This window comes from Mauremys mutica, chromosome 23, assembly GCF_020497125.1.
Source record: "Mauremys mutica isolate MM-2020 ecotype Southern chromosome 23, ASM2049712v1, whole genome shotgun sequence".
Taxonomy (NCBI): Eukaryota; Metazoa; Chordata; order Testudines; family Geoemydidae; genus Mauremys; species Mauremys mutica.
The window spans coordinates 13414994-13434365 of NC_059094.1; the positions used below are offsets into that span (position 1 = coordinate 13414994).

Consider the following 19372-nt stretch of genomic DNA (forward strand, 5'->3'; position numbering starts at 1 on the left):
TCCTGTGGTGGGGAAAGGCTCCACCAGTTGGAAGGCAGCAGGACACAGCAGTGTAAACGGGGAGGGATGGTGTGGGTGAATAGAGAGCCAGGGAGGGTACGACTGTGAGTACATAACCACACCCTTCAGGTGTGTCTTTACTCACCGAAGCTGTGCCTCATGGTCTCTGCTATTTATATCTGTGCTAAGGGCTACTCATGTATGTACCGTGCAGGTGCACCCTTAGAGACCGATCCAGTTCCCATTTAAGGCACTGATTTACGCATATGAGGCCACATACTCAGCTGGAAAAAACTGGCACAGCTCCATTGACTTCAGGGGAACTACCCTGATTTACACCAGCTGAGCATCTGGCCCTTGCTCTCAATGGCAGCAGGATCAGGCCCATCATTGAGTCAATCTGTTTTGCAATAAAGTGAAGAGGCTTCATACGTGGCTTTGTACGGGTACCCAGATTTGCAATGCATGTGATCCGAGAGGCTCCGGGTAGTTCTTTTCTAGATCATTCTTTAAAGCTTTCAGCTGTGATTTTTCAAAGGATCCTATGTGATTCGAGCACTTACCACCTATTGAATTTCATTGAAATGTCAGCACCTAACACCATTTAGACATCACAGCTTTTATGCTCAAACTTCAAACCCCATCAATTTACAATGTATCTCGATTCTCTTTTCTTCTGATAGGCGAAAGCAAAACTTGAATTTCTCCGCCCCTGCCATACCACCAGCTAAAAATCCACCTTTGCCTGGGCCAGGGCAGTATGAAGTAGTGGACTACGAAGGGCCAGCGAAGCATTACATCTCTAGTGCTGTATTTGTCTCAAACACGGGCCGGTGGAGAGGGGCCACAGCTCAGCAAGGGATACCTGGACCAGGTATAGATAAATACTTTGTATTTACATAGCGCTCAAAGCACTTTCCAAGCAGTATTATCCACCTTTTTACAGATAGGGAAACTGAGGCACAGAGTGGCTAAGGGTCAGATGTATAACAATATCTAGGCACCTAAAGATGCAGCCAGGTGCCTTAGTGGGATTTACCAAAATGCCTAAGTGAGTTGGGCACCTAACCTACTTAAGAGCTGTTATAAATCCCAGTAGGCACCTATCTGCCTCTTTAGGCACCTAACTTCTGTTGTAAACATGGGACTAAGTGACTTGTCCAAGGTTACACGGAGATTCAGTGTCAGAACTGGGACTAGAACCGAAATCTCCTGCCTCCCAGCCCTGCGGTCGGACCACTAGACCATTTATTGAAAATATTTTGAGAAAAGCGTAGATGTTTGCACTGCGATTGCCATTCAGGTATTGCCAACTGTCAGCATGTTTGACAAACAGCTTATGGGAGCTACGTTGTATTTGAAAAACTACCATTCAACTCTTGTTATTACAACCGAAGTTTTACCGGTGCTGTCTTAAAGCCCTGTGTGGGCGGAGTGGGAGGAAGCAGTTAGAGGAGAAGGAAGAAAACTGACTCATGAAACTGCAAAGCGTTTGCATAGCCCAAGCGGAAAGCAACATTACAGGGCATCATAGCCCTGAATCTCCGCTGCCTTACTCCACCTTGACTCTGGTCTAACTCTGACACTGGTGTAACTCCGCTGAGTCCAGGGCAGTTGTTCCTGATTTACATCAGCATATATGGGAGATGAAGCAGCTCCCATAATTGTATCCAGAAAATGCTTGGAGAAGGTGGAAGGAGGGACCTACTCACAGAGACTCATGGGTTAAATGGACTAACGTTTCCATGAGTATGATGCACTTTGCTCTAATTATAATAATTACCTACCAGTATATCCAGTGTGCATGTAGAGGAATAGATTGTGCAGTCCTTACTCACACACGCGGTCCCAAAGGGCCTGCTCACCTCACCGTGTGCTCAGCGACGCTGGGGATCCAGAGCTGCCCCTTTTGGCGTTAAGATTGCTAACATACAGGGGACAAACGAAGGGCCAGATTCTGCCACCACTTCCGGACGTTCCCCTCACTCTGCAAGTGCGTGTGGAGTAGGGAACTGCTGAGGGTGAGCAAGGCTGGTGGAATCTGGTCCCGAGTGCCCTGTGTGCAATTAATAATAATTGCCATGAGTAACACTATTTTCATATAGTGAGTAAGTTAGGTGTATTCGAGGAAGTAAACAATTCATGAAACATGACCCTAAGTCCCTCTGACAGATGAATGCCTGGTTTGGAAAGCAGACAACAGCAATTTTGCTATTATTTACAGTACAGTATATGATTTTATTCATCTGTAGAATTTGTACATCCACAGAGTAATGGGGAATGTCATACCAGGCTAAAATGGTGCCATCAGGGGTCTTGTGGCAGCAGAAACAGAGGGACCGATTCTCTTAAAGGATTGAATGATAACCATTGTCCATATTACATCTCAAACGCTCAGCGTGCCAAGTGCTTGGGCATAAATGCTGCTGTCCCTAAATACTGGTCTACTTCTTAGATGTTGGGCCAGATCCTCAGCTGGTGTAAATTGAAGCAAATGAAGCTCTGCTAATTTACACCAGCCGAGGATCTGGCCCAGAGTCTCCCAGGATGGTTAAAAATGAATTAAAGATGACGTGAGTGGGGCTAGAAATACTTTCAACAGAAGGTAGTAAAAGAGTCTAGTTTTTCCTTCCCATAGTATTAAATTGAAAACCATGCACATGCCTTGTTAACTTGTGAAAAGTCAGGACATCTCCCATAATCACTCAACCCTGCCAGCACCCTTTCTGGCATTAGAAAAGATCAGATCCCATTCTTTCTAACCTTTTACCGCTAGCTCTGAAGTCACAAAAGAAATTTCATTGGGGCAAAGCTCCCTGCAATGAAATCAAAAGTAGCGTTAGCCCATGTGCACTATTCATATATAATGCAAAATCGCTCAGTACTGTACGACTTGCATGTAATACAGATCTGCAGTGCTGTGCATGCACTTTGTAAGGAACAATGACATCAGGAAAAGAACAATCTAAACACCGCACAGTTAAATTCCTAGGGCTATATTATTGCAGTAGCCATATTTGGGGGTTGGACTAGATGACCTCCTGAGGTCCCTTCCAACCCTGAGATTCTATGATATTAAAGGATGGTTGGATACAAAGTACTTGTCTGGATTTTAGGACGCCAGATATTTAATAATATTTCCAGGGTTTCTGGTTTATCATTTAACCTAAAAGCCTCTGATAAAGATACAATCAGTCAATACAAAAAACAATCACAATGAACTTTGGATCGTGTTAAATATTAAAGAAAGGTCCAAACACAGGATCTGAGGCAAACTTTGGAACTAGATCCCAGTGTCATAACCCAGACTCGTCTCTAATTGCAATGCACGTTAATAAGGATGTTAACAAAAGCACGGCTTGCCTATACCTCTGTCATGTAACAGCAGATACACGCCTATTAGCAAAGGCCCAGGAGGCCAAGGTGGCTCGCTTTTATCTCACTGAACTGACATGTCGTACAAATTTGAGGCGATACTCAAGGAGGAAAAAACATCTTGCTGTCTTCACTAAACCTTTCAACACTATGGGCCACCTTGGGCTGGCTTCACTATCTATCGAAGGTGCTTATATGGCCCCATTACCATAGTGTCTGAGCGCCTCACAAGCTTTTATGTATTTATCCTCACAGCACCCCTATGGGGTAAGGAAATGCTGTTCTTCCCATTGTATTGATGGGAAATGAAGGCAGAGAGAGACTGAGGCCCACATCCTTAAAGGTTGATTGTTCAGTGGGAGTTAGGCACCTAAATACTAATCTGGGCCTAAGTGACTTGGCCAAGGTCATACAAGAAGTCTGTGGCAGAGCAGGGAGACTCGCATTCTCTCATCTCATCTCCTTTACTCATGCTGAATATGTCCTTACTCCTCATGTAGTACCATTGACTTCAGTGGCAGAGCTTGGTATGAATAAAGGTATAGGAATCTGGCCATTATTTATTAACGATTGGGGTGAAAGTAACTTAAAGGACTTACTGGTACGCAGGAGTCCTGAGCAGGGCCGGGGCTTCAACCGGTAGAGGCGGGGCTTCAACCGGAAGAGGTGGGGCCTTTCCAGATTTAAAGGCCCTGGGGCTCCGGCTGTGGCTGGGAGCCCCAGGGCCTTTAAATCACCCTGGAGCAACCAGCTGCAGAGGCAGCTGGGAGCCCCAGGGCTCAGGGGTGAATTAAAGGGCCTGGGGCTCTGGCCGCCACGGAGCTCCGGGCCCTTTAAATCCCCACCCGAGCCTGGCTGCCCTAGCTCCGGTGGCGCTTTAAAGGGCCCGGGGCTCCCCACAGCGGCTGGAGCCCTGGGCCCTTTAAATCACCGCCGCGGAAGCCAGTCCAGTCCGGCACAGCGTCCTAGCTCTTGCCGCTATACCGGACCGGACCGGATCGGCTTACTTTCTCCTCTGTTAAAGATGCTTTATGTAGCCAATGAAAAATACAACCAAGAGTTTATCACCCTTTCTCTTATCTCCCCGCCCCCAGCAAACAAGACACCATAATTCCTACATTAGTCAATAATCTGAAATTGGCATTTAGCTCGTTTATGTACCTTTCTCGTTATAGCAGCAAAGAGTCCTGTGGCACCTTATAGACTAACAGGCGTATTGGAGCATGAGCTTTCGTGGGTGAATACCCGCTTCGTCGGATGCATGTATGTATTCACCCACGAAAGCTCATGCTCCAATACGTCTGTTAGTCTGTAAGGTGCCACAGGACTCTTTGCTGCTTTTACAGAACCAGACTAACCCAGCTCCCCCTCGGATACTTTCTCGTTATAGGTACTTATCTGCCAGAGGTACCAAGGAAACAGTCCTTTATCTACAATGTTGATAACAAGTGGATTCCAGTACTGTAGGCATCAGAGCCCCCATATTTTGGAGAAATTCTGCAAAGACTGGACCTCATTCAAAACCAGCCGCGCAGCCACTACCGCATGGGCAAGCTATGGTGTCCCCAGCCTTCGTGCTTTAACTGTCCTTATATCTGGCATCTGCGGCTGGTATTGTGCACATATTGCAAACTGAAAGGTGATCATTAGGCTGAAATTGACCTAAGATCTTCCAATTAAGTTGAACAATTCATGCAAATATTGTTTGATTATTTTTTACCCTATGTAATTAGTGGTCATGTCTCTTTGGCACTGATAAATTCTGGTCGTATGTCGGCCAATCACGAGAAACACAGTATACTTGCAGTAATCTATATCTTGCTTTTTATCCCCAGTTGTCTTGGTTGGAACTGCGGTTCCCCTGATCCTCCATTTCGACCTCTGGCTTTTAGAATGCACGTGTGCTGCTGGATTAGCTGCACTCTCTCCCTGTAAAACACAAAATAAATCTGGCTGTGTCCTAGGCCTGACAATAATACAAATAATAAATAATAATAGCAGCATGTGTGGAGCAGTCTCAACTAATCAACACCACCACAAGGAGGTGGGGGTAGGAGCAGCTGTCCAATACTGAGCATTCGATCAGAGGTTTGGAAATGCACCTGTCTATCTTCACCTGTTTTTCCTCTTACTCGCACAGTCATAAATCAGGAAAAACTCCACTGAAGTCAATGAAGATATGCAGCTTTACTCCAGCTCAGAGGCTGGCCCCAAAAGGGCCCCATGTGATACCCACTTTGCACTGATGTAAATGACAGCATACGCCACGGCTGCCCCAGAGAGTGTGCTACCCTGGCCGAGTGTCGTGTAAGTTTCATCTCTTCGGCAAAGCCCTGGGCAGTCTGGGATTTTAGGAGATCACATTTCCCATAGCAACAGACAAATTACATGTAAATAAACCTGCAGTGACATGAAATTAGGGTGAGGAGGGTAGATGAAAGATACATGGAATTGAAAGATACAAGGGAAAGCACTGAAAGTGACAACATTCTTATTGGCACTCCACAAAGAAACCATGGAGTGGGAGACTGACCTTGTTCCTAGCTGACGGTACAGATAGCTGGGGTGACCAGATGTCCTGATTTTATAGGGACGGTCCCGATATTTGGGGCTTTTTCTCATATAGGCTCCTATTACCCCCCACCCCCTGTCCTGATTTTTCACACTTGCTGTCTGGTCATCCTACGGATAGCTAGCTCAGTGGTGTTCAGGATTGGGGCACATTGGGAGGGCAATACGGGGAAAAGCTTGCATTTCTGTGCTGTTCCTTCTCTGAGGACAGAGCACTTCAATTTGTCATGCAGTCAGGTCTTGGCATGTGTCAGTGTGATGCACTTGCAGAGTTTGTGCAATGTAAGCAGCAAGCTTTCAAAATGAACAGACAGCTGTGGGTGCATTTTTCTGATCTGGAAGTGAGGATAAGTCAAAAACTTTTGAATTAATTGGCTTGGTTTTTGTTGAAGTCAGTACAAACCAGCCATCGACTAGACCTAGCAGAATATTGCTTCAGTGGAAGCTTCTCTCATTCATCATCATGAACTCCAGGCAAACACAAGTGGGTTCATACTTTCACATGACCTTTATCCACCCTCAGGACTTGCTGCCCTGGAGCTTTTTCGGTTGCACTTTAATCTTCTCAAGGTGCTGGTGGGCTTCGGGTGACGAGTCAAGAATGCTCTTGCATGCTTGTGAGCTGTGCTTTGCACAAGCTGTACGGCAACTCGCCTTTGCTGGAAGGGATGAACCGATACTGAGCACGCCAGCAACGTCAGCGAAACACCCACCCTGGGCAGGGCGGGGGAGGAGGGGGGGCTGGGCTTGCTCTCACGCTGCTGTGAATCAGCTGGCATTTGCTGAAATCAGTGGCGTTTCCTCGATATGAAGTGGGTGTGAGATCAGGATGAAGGCAGGTTCACATTTTGCTTGCATCAAAATAGGCTCCTGATCCTCCCCTGCCCTCCACCTCATGTGGCCACTTAGACCAGTGCAAAGCGAGTGTGAAATGCGGCCCGCTCGGAATAGTGGAGCTTTGCCTGCACTCATGCAAAGGGCTGCAGCAGCGCCAGAAGAAGCAGTTCCCACCTGGCAAAACTTCAGGCCAGGTTCCCAGCTGGTGCAAAGTGGCACAATGCCGTCCGATTGCTCACTCACTGGTGAAAAGCACAAGGAACCCCACTGGAGTCCATGGAATTGCACTGGTGTGAAGAAGAGAATCAGATCCAAGGGCAGATTGTTCCCTGGTGTAACTGCATTACTCCAATGGATTTACACCATAGGTACATTTGACTCTTAATCTCAATCCACCTGCCATAGGCATGGGCATAGCCAGTACGGATGAACCACGTCCCGCCATTCTCTACCCCCCTCCCAACTGAAAAATGGCTCTCCCCTTTCGTCTGCGCCATCCTGGACGGCAGGGGTACACCTCCGTGTGCCCACTGCCAGTCAGCTGGGCGAGAGGACGGGCAATAAGGAAACACGATGCACTCAGAGGGTGGGCAAAACTGGATTTTCCAGCAGAGCAACTGACTCACTGAGGGATTTGTGATAATCACAGAAACCTTGCAACATTATGGGTGGGAAATAGAACCACGTTTTTCTTGCAGCTTCCAGAAATCTGTACGGCGCCTCTCAGCCCAGCCCCTAACCTGATTAGGCAACTTCTCTGCAGGCTCTGAAAACTCTGACCCCCTTCCACTGCCTCTGCTCCCCTGATCTGCACACGGGTGTATCCCCTGCCCCTCTCCACAGGTGATGGCAGCTATTGAGAATGCAACTGAACTACATGGGAGACTCACGTCGCCAGTGGAAACTGAAGGAAGCTGGTAACCACCAAACTAGAGTTAAGGCAGGAGAGTCAGTACCTGAGGCTCTTTCATGGCCACAGGAAACGTTCCTTGAGACCCAGCGTTACCACTGACAAGCTCTGACCCAGGGAGCACGGCGCGCTCCGGCACCTGGCTGAACGTTTTCCATGGTTCTGCCTGTTGTTCTTACTGATGGTCTGCATTCTGATGCCACCTGAGTGAGGGAAGAGACAGCACCTACCCTGGACAACCAACAGGCCAAATTAATCCCTGGGATAATGGAACCAATAATCTGAGAGACCACGGCCTCCTCCCTCCCGCCACACATGCTCCTGCCTGACTCACAGTGTGTGTCTGCCCAGCCCCCCAGCGCCCCAAACTGCCAGAAGCTTAGTGGAAACGAATGAGGCATTTACTTTTTTTTTATGCTTAGTTCCTCTATGGCACTTTCCAGCTATGAGGCCACACAGCCGTTTCCAAAGGCAGGATTAATGCTCCCTCCCACTTTACAGGTGGGGAAACTGAGGCAGCTAAGCCAGGAAGTGACTTGGCCAAGGTCATGTGGTGAGTTATGGGCAGAGCCAGGCATAGAACCCAGGAGTCCTGACTCCCTGTCCGGTAACCAGGATCCACAGAAAGCCGCTGCAGAGCTTTGGGAACCTGGTCGATGGGCTGAGGAGGATTTATTCTAGACTCCTCCAGATCCCCCCTTATGCCCCTCTTTTCCCACCACTCACCCACTTCCCCCTCATCCCTCTCCCCCGCTGCCCCCTTTTATGCTCCGCTCCTAACTCATATGGGAGAGGGATGGGCCGGGGCCAGCAATTACCAAAAAGCAGTTTTTGGAGAGGCAGAGCTGACCCTACCGTTTACATGGCCCCCCACCTCCTACAGGGTCCCTTATGGCCAGCTCGTCCTCTTCTCCAGCTGGGCTCCACCCAAGGCCCCACTCCTTGCAGCAGCAGGGCGCCTCCCCTCCATCCCCACAAAGGCAGGGACAGGGCTTTTGCCTCACCCAGGAGTGGCAGCAGCGGATCCCCTCACCCTCCATGTCTGGAGCAGCAGCAGTGCCCCCCATCTCCCTGTTGGCAGAGGCCCTTCGGTACTTACCTCAGCAGCTGGAATGTAGGCAGGTTGGGCCTGCTACTCACTCCTGATGCACACTGAGCCCTCTGGGGAAATGGTGGCAGGGAGTCTTGGAGTTAACACCCCATTGAGATGCATACGGACAACTCGTGTTCCAGGCTCTCAGCAGACTCAGGTAGACATTGCTGACCGGGTTACACTTGGGTCACGTTTTCACACTTTCCTTCCCAGTCACAAGGACTAGACATTTATGTCCTTTTTTTAAAATGAATGCTGAGATTCTGATACAATAATCACAGGACTCCAGGAGCTGAGGCCCTGGGCATGGGCCTATGACTTCATCTGGCACAGGAGGTCCCTACTGAGGGAGGGCTGTTGTCTGAGGATGGAAGACCATGGAGCCTTGTGAGGGTTGGGGTGAGGAAGATAGTGGAATTATCCTTAGTAGGAAATAAGTAGGGCTGGTGCCTCAGTTTCCCCAATGCATAGAATGGAGATAATCCCCCCATTCGACCCCAGGGGTGTGTTAGGGTTACTGAATGGTTCTAAGCACCCTTTGAGCTCCATCCAGGGGCTAAGTGTTAATTCTGTAACATGGACTTGGAGGGAGGCACAAGGGTTGCAGGAAGGATGAGTTTGGAGGAGACACCTGAAAGTCAGTCTGTGGCCATATGGCTAGAATACTGGCTGCAGCCTCCCTGTGAACTATCCTCTTAATAAAGAACCAGTTCAGTTTTACAAGCCTGGAATCTTCATGTTATTACCCAGCACGCGGCCCATGAAACAACTTCCAATCCTCTCTCTGCCTCCCTCCCCCTTTCCCAATGGGTCCTGCCTATTTCCTCCCACAAGCCCCACCGAGTTTGGCAAGACCACTTCAACTTTCCATCTCCGAACCTTTATTGCTATGGACTATACAAAAAACCCAACAACACGGTTATAAAAACAAGTTCCCGGGGAAATGTGAAGCAGCCCGGTTTTGAAATGCTCTCAGTGTCCCGGTGCTGGGTCAAATATAAAACGAGGCATATTTATACATATACAAAATATAAAAGGAAGGGTACATTAGAAACGTATAAAACAAATGGCTGACGAGTGGTATTTACATCCGGGGTGAGGTGGAGGGGCCGTGCCCAGAGCCGGCAGCATCTGTTTAGCAGCCATGTTTCAATGCATCTGAGAAAGTCTCTTTGGAGCGAGGAGCTGCCGGCCGGGATTAGCTCTGTTTGAAGGTTCTGCATGACTGACGGTTTAGTAGAAAGCTGCTGCCTGTGGTCGATTCAGCAACAGACCAAGACAAGGGGTGAACAAAAGCATTTGTTTGTCTGTGTGTAGGCTGCCATTGGACAACCCTATTAGCAGATCTGCTATCCCAACCGTGAAACAGAAGCTCCGACCTGTTGCCTGGGGGAAAGAAAATACAAAATACAAATAATAATAATAATAATAATTAATAATAATAAATTCAACGGCGAGAAGTTCCACGTTCACATTGAGAATGGATTGTCCAAGCACTTCCTCGCGCTGAGCATCTCCTCCCCAGGGGAACGTGTTCAAGTACCGGCAATGAGGCGTGGCGTGAGGTTGTGTCCCGTTTGGGTCCAGCTCGCCGGCTTCGGGAGAGAAGTCCCAGCGTAAGTGCAGCCCTGGGATCTTTAGAGCTCCTTGAGGATGATCTGGATTTTGTCCTCTGCTTCCACTATGTCCAGTAAAAAAGCCATGTGGTTGCTGTAGTGCTGGATGATGTTGTTATCCATGTTCACCAAGATGCTAGGAGAGGAGAGAGATTGGATTAGGGGCGCATATTTCAGGCAGTCACTTCAGCTGAGGAGCGGTGGGAACTGAGAGATCCTGAGTTCTCGTCCTGCCTTTCCCACTGACTTGCCACGTGGCCTTGCGCAAGTCCTAGCACATCACCGTGCCTCGGTTTCCACCTAGGTGCAATAATAGCACTGACCTACCTGGGCCACACGGGTGCTGGAAGGATCAGATAGTCTTTTACAGAGAGCTTTGAACAGGCAAAGCACAATACAAACAGTCCGTGTTCTTGTTACTAACCAGTTTGCAATCAGACCCGTATCGTGACCGACTGGCTCCTTTCTGGGGCTCTGCGGTAAGCAAGGGGGGGCTCATTTCCACTTGGGAAACCAGCTTGCTCCTTTAACACCAGCAGCGGGTGAGCTGGGAGGGCACACACAGAATACTGCATTGTCCACTTTCTCCTACCCCGGGCTTCACGGCATTGCCGAGTTGGGCTGCAATGCGGAGAATTGACCAGGAGAGTATTTTCCACTGACAACCGCCAAGATCCCTGTGCAGAATGTAAGCGCTGGACGCCCGTTCTCCCAGACAGGCAGAGGCGGATTAAGGTTTTGTGGGGCCCTGGGCCAGAGCAAGTGGGAGCCCCTCCCCATCCCTTCCAGCTGCATTCCTCCCCCACCCCCCACCCCCGGTCAGGGCACAGGGGCTTCCCCTCTCTACCTGGGTGCTCCTGCCAGGAAGCAGGGTCGGGGTGCAGGCACTTGCCCCGCTCCACCTGCCTGGTGCTCCTGCCAGGGAGCATGGTTGGGGCACTTCCCTTGCTCTGCAGCAGGAGTGCCAGGCAGGCGGAGTGGGGAAAGCCCCTGCAGCCCAACCCCAGTCCCTGGCAGGAGTGCTAGGTGGGGAGAGCAGGGTGGGGCGCAGGAGCGCCCATTTTTCCAGGGCCCCCGGGCACAGGCCCCCTTGGCCCAGTGGCTAATCCCCCAAACGCAGAGAACACCACATGCCGCCTGAATATACAGCAGCAGCAGGACAGCCAGCACTCCAAATTCTTTGCTCCTTCCAAGCGGCCACATCTTTCCTGGCCGTGGACTGGTTACAACTTCAGCGACACTCATAAAATCAACTGCTTGGAACCAGAAATTACAAAGGCCAGGGGGAGAAGCATTTCAACAGCTGATTTAAAGCCATGGCCATGGCTCCCCATCATACCAGAGTTCCACATTAAAATATCATTGATGTCACAGAGCGTCACCCGGCTACGTTCCCATAAATCACAGGAGGCACTCGGAACCGTTTGGAAGTGGCAAAGAGAACAAACCGTCTTTCATTGCACACAGCACATTCCCTCCAGATCTCTACTGGGATCATTAATGGGGCAATAGCATTAACTGTGCAATACTCAGAGATAAAGAGGCTTCAGTTTCTAGCAAATCTAGTAATTTGTCAGGCACAGAGGACAGGTCAGACCCTCAGGTGGTGTAAATCGTCGAAGTCCCTTGGCAGTCAATGGAGATACACCAACTGACAGCACCAGAGCATCTGGCCGATCCGTTCTAAGACAGTGCAGAATTCAAGGAATGTCAGATTGCCTTTGAAACAGGAAGTGCACAAGCAGGTGAAGGGGCAAGTTTTGCCTTTTCATTCAGATTTGTTAATTACATGCTTTAGAATTGTGACCGGGGCTCAATAATTTACTCTTCAGAAGATCTCAGAATGCTTTATAAGCAGATTGATTTCCTATATCTAGGGCCTTTCAGTGGAGGGCATTAAACACGACACATGGATAAACTGAGGCACAAAGTAACTTGTCACACAAACACAACAAGGAGGCCCCAGCCTCTGGTAATGAACATGAGGGAGGACAGAGATCCAGAGGCTGTGGGGGCAGACAGAAAGGTGAGTGGATGGGCAGCCCCAGAAGCAAAACAGTCATGGAATAGGATGACAATCTACCCAGCTGCCAAAATCCCCCAACCCTCCTCTTAGATTCTTCCATTGCTTGTCCACTTTTGTACTAGGAGTTCTGCTTTGTAAGCCCATTCCAGTCGTCCCAGGTGTAGACGGCTGCATGCTGCTTTAAACGCAGAGTGGAAATCTAGGGCTGTGTCACACAGGTGTGTCCGACCCACGCTGCTGCCTTATGCAACCCAAAACCAAGGTCACTTTAAATGACAAATGAGGCATCTCCAAAAAGTCTTTCATATTTCATCCACCTACAGCTGGGAAAGGCATCCAGTCTGTCCCACCCAGCCTTATTTCAGCTTTGAAAAATGCTACCCACTGACAAGAGTGGGTGAACACACCACTTCCCAGCTCTGCCACCAACTTCCTCTGTGACACTGACCAAATCACATCTCCTCAGTTTCCCCATCTGTAGAATGGGGACACTACCTGCCTAAGTCAGGCATTTAGCAGCCGCCTGGTGAAAGGTCCACTATAGATGCTGAGTAACATTAAAACTATTAACTGAATCGAACCTTCATCTAGGTATGAATCAGACACAAGCTTTATGGGGGACTGGGGAAAGTTGGGTCAGCTTTCTGCATCTCCTGTTTTCATGCTGCTCTGCACTTTTGACCAACATGGAAAGAGAATCTTTGCACCCAAAGTTACATGAGTTCTCTCCAATTCATCCTAGACATGAGGCACCGGGAGTCACACGAACCTCATGCTATTGGGTTTCCAGTCCGATTTCTCAGTCAAAAAGATTCAGATAAGTCCTGAAGAGAAACCCAGACCTTAGATTGCAGATCCAGACCAAGCTCACAGTTATATGACGTTTGCCCATTACTTCTACTGAGTCACCCTGAAACTCATGTCATCTGCCTATGAGCTGAATGGAGCATGTAGGTAGTCATGCTGACAAGCAGGGCCGGCTCCAGCGTTTTTGCCGCCCCAAGCGGCGGGGGAAAAAAGAAAAAAGCCGCGATCGGCAGGTTCTTCCCTCCCAGAGGGACTGAGGGACCTGCCGCCAAATTGCCGCCAAAGAGCCAGACGTGCCGCCCCTTTCCGTTGGCCGCCCCAAGCACCTGCTTGCTGCGCTGGTGCCTGGAGCCGGCCCTGCTGCCAAGGACCACTTTTCATGCCATGTCCTCAGATGGCGTAAATCAAGGTTGTTCCACTGAGCCACATTGGTTGATACCAGCCGAGGCCCACAGAGTAAACACCAAGGAGAAAGAGAATTGCTTAGGGTGAAGCAATGGGATGAAATTGTGCAAAAGGAAAATTAAGGCTAGGAGAGCAGGAAACATTTCGCAATATCCTAAGATCTAGTAGATTGTAGCAGAGGTTGAATCTGAGTAAGGTATTTGCTCAACAATAACTGCTGGCAATGAGTTCCAAAGGTTAATTACAAGTTGGATATGACGGTATTTTGTTTGGTCTGCTTTACATGTGTTGCCTTTTAATTTCCTCCTTCCTCCGTTTTGGGCAGGGATGAGAACCCCTGGTTGATTCTATCTCCCAAGCATTCATTACTTCATAATATTAACTTCGTATCAGATAGAATAACCAACAAAAATCAAGTTACAGGTGGTTCCCTCAACCAGACAAGACCCTTTTTCCCCCTGCCTCGCAGGAACTCATCTGCACAGGGGACTCAGATTCACACAGCTGGGTAGCTCAGTCAGTTCCAACCCAAGTTAGCAGTAACAATGTAGTTACCAGCTGATGGCTGTTTGCATCCCCGAGGTCAGTCTTAGCAGAGAGGCCATTGACGGTACGAACAGAGGACGAGCTACCCTGGTCTTCAGAGGGGGCTCCTCCATGTCAGGGCTGAGGAGGGCAGATGTGTGTGTGTGTGTGTGTGTGTGTGTGTGTGTGTATGGGTGGGTGGGAGACATGCACTGCTGCTACCCAGGCTGTCCTTGGTCTTTGGATAGAAGATGCCAACCTCTAGAGCTGTCAAGGCCTTGATTCAGGAACATGCTCGGGTTCCTTCCCAACTCTAAGCATGTGACCGGTCCCAGTGAAGTCAGGGCTACCTGTTTGCTGAAAGCTACACACAAATCCTGCATCCAGACCTTGAGCCATGAAATGGGATTTTCAGATGCACTCGGGGCTGCTTGTTGCTCTGTTCCCACTGACCTCAATATCAAACTCCCAGACAGTTGCCAGTGCAGTGTGGTAGAAGATCCCCCCCGGAGAAGCCCACTTCACTCAGACTTTCTCACACTGACGTCAACAGAACGGGCCAGCAGCGAGAGTCCCTTTCAACTCCCCCGGCACACCCTGGCCGCTGCCAACATTCTGGGATCATTTCTTCCGCCTTGTTAGACGCTTGTCAGGAGCCCCGTCACCAAAACCACCGAATGCACAAACTGGCGTCATTCTAATTCTCCTCTCTGTCTCCCTCTGCGCTAAAAACCTGGGCCTGTGCCAGTCAAAACAATTCATTCATTTTCCAGGCAGTCACTGGTGCTTGCAAAGCGCGATCATATCTCTGTGCGTGGAGGACTCGCTGTCTAGATTTATGAAAATAAGCCTGGCAGCGGATGAGTCTTTCCCCATTCGTCGGGGGAAGGGAGTGGTTCAGAGTTCTTTATTTCAGAGCGCGTTCTGGAAACTAGCAATTCGCTTGTTCTCAGGGATGCACCGCTCCACTGAAGTCAATGGGCCAGATCCCCAGTTGGTGTAAAGCCATGTCGCTCCATTAAAGTCAACAGAGCTATGCCATTTTACACCAGTGGAGGATCTTGCCCATTGTTTTCAATGGCGATCAAGCCCCGAAGTGTTTTTGACGTGATTAGCATGTCCTCAGTTGTACAAGAGACGCCAGCTATAACTCGGTGTCTCTGACTGCTAGGAAAACAGAGCAGGAGCTGGCTTTATTTGCACATATCTCAGCATGTCTGAGTAATGAGGTCTGTTTAAAGAGTGTTTCAGCTAATGCCCCAGAGCTGCACAGGATCCGCAAAGTAGTTATGTTCAGCAAGTGCCATATTGCCCTGCAAACTCTCCACAAAGCAAAACTCTCCCCCCACCAGCATCTTGGGGGCAGTCACAGCGATTAGGTGTTTCTAAGGTTACATTCGAAAGAGAATTTACGAAGCAGCAGCTTTGGGGCTGACCCAGGAACCGAGAGGAGAGCAGCAGTAGGCATGCCTGGGCAGATCACTGACTGGGGGTTGGAGTCACCTTCCGTGGGGTCCTCCAAGAATCACTTACAGTCTGAACGAAGAAAAGGCTGATTCCCAGAAGCCCTTCCCCCAGACTCCCCCAACCCTGCCTAAGCACAAGCACTAGCTCTTCCACTTAGGGGAGATGTATTTGTCATGGGGGGAGGTCCCTGTCAGGTCTGATTACGCCTCAAAATCACACTTTGCACATGGTTTGGTTAGAAAACAACCCAATCTCCCACCTGCAGCGCCAGCTCCAATCTTCAACTCCGAGGGTTTTTTTCTCTGGGGTCATTTAGCAAAGAAAGCAAGACTCTGTACAATAACGTCAGGTGAAATTCTTGAGCTCTTTCGGCAAAGGATCACCTCGTGGCTAGGAGGGACCCTTCGACTTCAACAATCAACGCCTCCCTTTCAGACAATGGCAGATTAAGAAAGCTATTCGCTCCGTCTCCGAGGAGGGCATTGCTATTATTTGCTGTTCGTTGCGCCCAAGTTATAATTACAACAGTACACAATAACGTCAAGCTGCGGCTTGGTGGCCCAGGACCACGGTTTTCCAGACACAACAAGCGCCTCAGCGGGGGTAGGGCACAATGAAAGTGCACTCGACGTATTCTTTGTCTGGCAACATGAGCCCTTTGACAGAAGATTAGCGAGAATCCCGCTGCACGGCAAACCCGTTCTCATGATCTGCATTACAGTATCAAATGATCAGCTGAGAACGAACTGACCGTGCTGCATACCCCTCAAAGTGTCTGTTCCCATAAGAGCTGACACAGTGGGTCGCCCATTTTCCATCTTGCCCAGTATTCTGTCTCCAACAGTGGCCTGTACCTGAGCTTCAGGGGGAGTGTACAGAACAGGGTAGTTTTGGAGTGAGCCACCCCGTCTTCCACTCCCAATTTCTGGTTGTCAGGTTTAGGGACACCCAGAGCATGGAGTTGCATCCCTGACCATCTTGGCTAATAGCCATTGATAGACCTGTCTGCCAAGAACTTATCCAGTTCTTTTTTCAACCCAAATAATTTTTGGCTTTCACAACATCCCATGGCCATGAGTTCCACAGGTAAGTTCTGAGTTGTGTGAAAAGTCCTCCCGGCACTTTGTAGGGCAGGGTAGGGACAGGGCTGTCCTTGAAGTCAATCTCCCACAATGCCATGGCAGGATGTGCAGGCACCACCACTACGACACGGTTTTACTCTTCTGGAGCCATTGAAGGAATCTTTTAGACAGCTCAGCCCTGGCAGCTAAAAGGCCACCTGCTTGTTTCTGGGAAGTCATTAACGAGCCCTCTACCGTAGCTAACAGGCAAAGGTGCGAATCAAAAGTACCAGAGTAAAATACTGTCCAACACTGACTAAAGCTGCCTTCACTAACCCTGTGTGATTATCAAAGACAGACTCTAAGGGTACGTCTATACTACCTGCCAGATCGGCGGGTCGTGTTCGATGTATCGGGGATCGATTTATCTCGTCTCGTCTGGACGCGATAAATCAATCCCCAAATCGACGCCCGTACTCCACCTCGGCAGGAGGAGTAAGCGGAGTCGACGGGGGAGCCGTGGAAGTCGACTCGCTGCCGTGAGGACGGCCAGGTAAGTCGAACTAAGATACTTCAGTTGCGTATCTTAGTTCGAACCCCCCTGCTAGTGTAGCTCAGGCCTAAGAGGACTTTCCCAGTCTCATTCATTCCATTGTTAGTGGAGATGGAGCCCAAAGTTCTTGAGTTTTTGGAGATCTCTTGGAAATTTTTTACATTGCCCCTGAATTTTTATTTTCAGCCCCGGGGACTGAGTCCTTTATTTATCCACAGAGCACTATGGGAAATGAGCCAGATCATCAGCCGGCGAGAATTTGCATAGCTCCATTCATGTCAATGCAGCGACACCAGTTTACACTAGCTGATGATCTTGCCCAATGTACCTTAACAATGATCTGGAGGGACCCCCTATAGGGGAGAGAAGGGAGTTCAGTCTCTGGGTTAGTCAGTCCTTGGGACTATGAACACTGGGAGCCAGCTAGTACCTACAGAGCTGGTGCTTTGTGATGTGAACACACCGGAAACAGGTGAGACGCACCCCCTCGGACTCATTTCATATGAGCCACCAGACAACCAACAGATGGTAACAACCTTCCTCACCCCTGACCTAGCTCAGGCTTGGACAGTTGCTCTACACAGGGCCTGTAGCCCCAGCGCATCAAACCGATGCACCAAAGAACAACACGTTTTCATAGCGGTGCCATCAGCAGGAGATACAAATCCTAATCAAGGCAGGAGTTTATGTCTAAATTCCTGTTAAGGTTCATTCTGACCCTGGCATCTATAAATTCAGGGTGCGTGTTCATACATAGGGTCTTGACCATCACCTAGCAGAGTCCAGGAAGGACTCCCATGGCTGTGGATCACTCCACTAGCGAATGATGGCTGATGAGTTGGCAAAACTGGGAACGAAGGTGCCCAGTTTGTACCTAACCCTTGGGAAGAGTCAGTGGAAGACAATGCAAAGCTTTCTAACCCTGCTATTTTCTCTGCAGCCCAACAGTCTCCAGTCCTGATCCGGGCAAGGCGTGATGCCAGTTATCCACACTAGTTGTGAGAAGCAAACATTTGTACCTTGCAGATTGAGATAAGATAAATTCTCTCTAAGCCCAGGCTTTCACTCTGAGAGATCATCCATTAAACAACCCAACCAGCTCCTCCCCCCACCTTTCCGGAGGAGACTTCACCGCTCAGAATAAAGTTAGTACAAACAAACGTTATCCCAAATCTTTAAAGGGCAGAAAGAGTTCTGTGTTTTATATGCTCCAAATGGCACAGACCTCCCATAGCTTTGGTATTTATTATCTTGTTAAAACACGGTTTCATCCCGTGGCAGGGCACCAAAGGGTACAAAGATCCTAGGCACGCAGTGCAAATGCAGATCGGAGATTTGCTTACCCTCGTTTGCACTTTTTATAGACTTTATAGATGCTTTCTTCAGGCAGCCCATATTTTTCTGAAATCTGCAGGAGAAAACGTTACACTTTAAAATCTTTTTTTCGTGCACATTCAGAATGAAATCCCAGCAGATAAAATGAAAGAGACCTTTGCCGTAGGGTCACTCCTCACTGGAGGAATTTCCCCCCCACTCCCTTATAAATAAATGCTAGAGCAATGATGTAGCTTATACTGGGGTTACTACGGTAACCTGGCCTTTTGCTGCTTGGTTCCACGGGACTCTGGAGACCTGGGTGCTAACTCCCGGTTCCATCACTGAAGTGGTACGTGACCTTGGGAAGTCACCTCACGGGCACAGAGAGAGACTAATGCACCTGTGCAAAGCCTCTGCACCTTACAGCTTTTGGTTTGATGCTGCCCATTGCCAACAGACAATGCACGTCTGACTCTGATAGCCCTGAATCCCTTGCGATCACGACTTTTGCTGAGGTTCTGGGTCAAGCTGCAAAGGCTTCTAGCATCATAAGCGCTTTGATGACGCTTTGAACAGGTTTGGAAGTTGAGGGAGAGTTTTACATTCATTCTGCAGCATTTTCTTGTCTGCTTGGCTGCATTGCCATGGGGAGGAAGCTATAACCCGACATTCTGCAACCTGCCTCTGCTCTGTTTTTAAAAGTTTGCAAAAGGAACAACCCCTCCCTCCCCCCAAAGCGCTGCCATAAAGGCACCATTGGATCATTTAGGTTTATTGTTTGTTTTATTCCACCCCCCAAAGAGGAGCTG

The 19372-nt window shown here is 49.1% G+C and overlaps 2 protein-coding genes across 10 annotated transcripts in view; one reads left to right on the plus strand and one right to left on the minus strand.

Moving 5' to 3' along the window:
- Positions 1-5350, plus strand: part of STPG1 (sperm tail PG-rich repeat containing 1) — a 49016-nt gene extending 43666 nt beyond the window's left edge. Inside the window, exons 9-10 of the mRNA XM_044997866.1 lie at positions 684-874; positions 4766-5350. Coding sequence (XP_044853801.1) covers positions 684-874; positions 4766-4842 — 268 coding nt within the window. The 3' untranslated portion in view covers positions 4843-5350. The remainder of the gene's footprint in view (positions 1-683; positions 875-4765) is intronic.
- Positions 5351-9725: 4375 nt separating this feature from the next.
- The window catches only part of GRHL3 (grainyhead like transcription factor 3), a 211551-nt gene continuing 201904 nt past the window's right edge, over positions 9726-19372 (minus strand). For all 9 annotated transcript variants that reach the window (XM_044997785.1, XM_044997784.1, XM_044997782.1 and 6 more), the window contains 2 exons: positions 18590-18654; positions 9726-10538 (listed from right to left, as the gene is read on the minus strand). In XM_044997785.1, the coding sequence (XP_044853720.1) occupies positions 10424-10538; positions 18590-18654 (180 nt within the window). In that variant the 3' untranslated portion in view covers positions 9726-10423. The remainder of the gene's footprint in view (positions 10539-18589; positions 18655-19372) is intronic.